General features: G+C 44.0%; 1 protein-coding gene across 1 annotated transcript; it reads left to right on the top strand.

The window, feature by feature from the left end:
• Positions 1-1,198: 1,198 nt before the first annotated feature.
• On the top strand, positions 1,199-2,500 carry LOC138666530 (C3a anaphylatoxin chemotactic receptor-like). Its single transcript, XM_069754744.1, has one exon. It carries the CDS (start codon positions 1,199-1,201, stop codon positions 2,186-2,188), a length of 990 nt encoding a protein of 329 aa, XP_069610845.1. The 3' UTR covers positions 2,189-2,500.
• The last annotated feature ends 1,074 nt before the right edge of the window (positions 2,501-3,574 follow it).

The following is a 3,574-nucleotide window of genomic DNA, read 5'->3' as shown; positions in this document are numbered from 1 at the left end:
GACACAGTGGCATTAATAGAGTGAATCTCCACTTTATATAGGTTCTCCAACTGTATATATCCTTCCATATCAGTTTTTGTGGGTAACTCTGACATTTATCCCCGCAGGTCTTTTATTTAATCCATCATGTTCAAGGGGCTGGAGGCTGTGCAGTCATCCCTTCTCTGCTGAGTTCTATACTGCCCTCTGTCTGGTTCATTCTGGGAGGGGGAGGGGACACATACTGAGAAGACTAAAAAGAAGAATCCCCTGCAGCCATTTTGAGTCCTCTTGGTTTAGCAGAGCCTCTTGGGTCAGTGAAGAATTTTTGGATATTTCCTGTCTTTGCTGCCCCTGAAGCCATGGGTGTCTCTGCAGTGGAGGGGGAAGAGGACGGTGAGGGCTTTCAGCCATTTTGAGTCCTCTTGGTTTAGCAGAGCCTGTTGGGTCAGTGAAGAATTTTTGGATATTTCCTGTCTTTGCTGACCCTGAAGCCATGGGTGTCTCTGCAGTGGAGGGGGAAGAGGACGGTGAGGGCTTTCTGCTCTTCCTGTCCATAATGCTGCGTTCCCCTGATAAGTATTGCTCATTTAGTAATACATGTGGCTGTAGACACACACTCCCTAGAGTCCCAGGTCCACAGGAGCTAATCTCCGCAGCCTCCTAGTATCTCTCAAGGTTATCTCTTGTCATGTATCTTCAGCGACTCACTGGACCAAGGGATTAGCTGCACCCGTCCTCCACTTCACCCAGCTTTCTAGATGTGGTGTCCATGCTCCAGAGCTCTCCCCAGGTGCTGTTAGTTCATCAGATGCAGGTTTTCTCCATGTGAGCAGCAGGACCTCTCACACCATGCTTCTGTCCCATGCCATTGCTAGGCCATGCTCCCCCAGAATTATTAAACTCTGATGTAAGTTAATAATGGAGACATCTGTAGGTACGAGCTCTTAAGTCATTCTGGACTCATGGATGTACGGCCATATGTATTGCAGATTAGTCTTATTACCCTTCTTACATTTTATCATAGGAATTGCAAAAGGTTCTTAGGTGTTTATGGGCAAATAAAATCAAAGTAGCAATGATTTCTGTGACCCCGCTATACAATGGGGGATATAGTGGGGCTACCTCTTGCTCCACAGTGTGATCTCAATGTGATGTCAGCCCCGTCCTCCATGTACAAGGGAGAAACTGGTGAAACTATAAATTCTTCATTTCCGTAATGTCTGCCTTATTCTGTATTTTCAGGTCACCTGACGAATACGACGAGATACATTATTATACTAACATTATACAGAAGACATCCATTCCATTATACAGCATTGTTTTTGCTCTCGGGATTATCGGTAATGGATTAGTCATCTGGATTGCCGGATTCAGGATGAAGAACACAATCAGTGCCGTGTGGTTCCTCCACCTGGCCATCGCGGACTTCCTGTGCTGCTCATCTCTCCCCCTGAGAATTGCTGAGTTAGCAGATTCCTCATACATCCCACATATTGCAAATTGCATAGTGAACATTTTTCTGTTTAATGTGAACATGAGCGCCAGTGTTCTCCTACTGACGGCCATGAGTACTGACCGTTGGGTGTCCGTCATGTGGCCATTCTGGGCCAAAGTCCATAGATCTTGTAACCTGGTGAGAATCATTGCAGCGATCATCTGGGGACTGAGCTTCACTGTGGCCGGCGCACTGTATTACATATATAGATACCATGTACGTTCTCTAGATGAATGGTGTGTATATGGTTATTACATTTATGATTATAACCGAGAGTTACACCTGGCCATTCAGTGGATCAGATTGGTTATAATGTGTGTGATCCCGTTTCTCATCATCGTCACCTCTTATGCCACCATTTTCTACAAACTATTAAAAAGTAAGAGATCCCAGAGATCTCAGAGATCCTCCAGGATCATCACCGCTGTTATATCATGTTTCTTCATCTGCTGGTTTCCATATTACATCTTGCCATTAATACCCTTGTATGGATATTACATAACATACCATATATTACGCACTATCAGTATCAGCCTGGCTTGTGTGAACAGTTGCCTGAATCCAATCATTTATGTGTTTATGGGCCCGAATTTCCAACAAGGTTTCCTCAGATCCATCCTCTCCAGGTTAGAAAGAGCCTTAGGTGACCATCCTAATGACCTGAGCAGAGAGCGAGGAGATGCAGGAAACGCTCGCACTACTGCTGTGTAATGTATATTCTTGGGTTCTTCTGAATATGACACCTCTTAATCCCCTCCTTGGAGACTGGGATATTTTTCATTTTTCCATTTGGATTCCTTTTTTTCTCTCATTCCAAGAATCATAAAATGTTACTTTCCCATCAGCAGAACGAGGTGTTGAATTTTGCATGATGAAATTTAATTATGAAAGCCTCCCTTCATGTTACCAAATAGGTGAAAAAATAATCCCAAGTGAAGTTAAATGGTGAAAAAAAATGCAATTTCACCAAACTAAAGTGACAGTGAAATTTCTGTAGTTTAAACGCATGAATAATATGTATAAATTAGGAGATCGGTCCACTCATCTCTGAGGATTTCGAGTTCAATTTCCTCAAATTCATGAAAGTATTTTTTATTCAATAAGCAGTTCACAAAAAAATTTAACTTGTCCAACACCATTTCCCGCACTGCTGAAGCAAAAGAGAGAGGGATAATGTATTTCAGTTTGTCCATGTGGACCTTCTGAAAATGACCCACAGCTATGACATCTGGCAATTATCATACTTGGTATAGTGGTGTCAGTAACTCGGCCATCACAGATCACCAGAGCACAGTTTATAAAGGAGAGTCCTTTTCCACATCCAGAGTCAATGGGTATCTCTCAGCTCTTATTGTTAGTGGAGTCCTCTCTCTCTAAGCTCTCATGGTTAGCTGAGTCCTCTCTCTCTCTCCAAGCTCTTATGGTTAGCAGAGTCCTCTCTCTCTAAGCTCTTATGGTTAGCTGAGTCCTCCCTCTCTCTCTTCAAGCTCTTATGGTTAGCAGAGTCCTCTCTCACTAAGCTCTTATGGTTAGCTGTGTCCTCCCTCTCTCTCTCTTCAAGCTCTTATGGTTAGCAGAGTCCTCTCTCTCTAAGCTCTTATGGTTAGTTGAGTCCTCTCTCTCTCCAAGCTCTTATGGTTAGCAGAGTCCTCTCTCTCTAAGCTCTTATGGTTAGCTGAGTCCTCCCTCTCTCTCTCCAAGCTCTTACGGTTAGCAGAGTCCTCTCTCTCTAAGCTCTTATGGTTAGCAGAGTCCTCTCTAAGCTCTTATGGTAAGCGTAGTCCTCCCACTCTCTCCAAGCTCTTATGGTTAGCAGAGTCCTCTCTCTCTAAGCTCTTATGGTTAGCTGAGTCCTCCCTCTCTCTCTCTCTCCAAGCTCTTATGGCTAGCAGAGTCCTCTCTCTCTAAGCTCTTATGGTTAGTTGAGTCCTCTCTCTCTCCAAGCTCTTATGGTTAGCAGAGTCCTCTCTCTAAGCTCTTATGGTTAGTTGAGTCCTCTCTCTCTCCAAGCTCTTATGGTTAGCAGAGTCCTCTCTCTCTAAGCTCTTTTGGTTAGCGTAGTCCTCCCACTCTCTCCAAGCTCTTTTGTTTAGCGGA

The sequence above is a fragment of the Ranitomeya imitator genome, chromosome 2 (genome assembly GCF_032444005.1).
Source record: "Ranitomeya imitator isolate aRanImi1 chromosome 2, aRanImi1.pri, whole genome shotgun sequence".
In the NCBI taxonomy this organism is placed as follows: Eukaryota; Metazoa; Chordata; class Amphibia; order Anura; family Dendrobatidae; genus Ranitomeya; species Ranitomeya imitator.
Note: the sequence above shows the minus strand (reverse complement) of the source record. Positions and strands in the feature narration are given on the sequence as shown.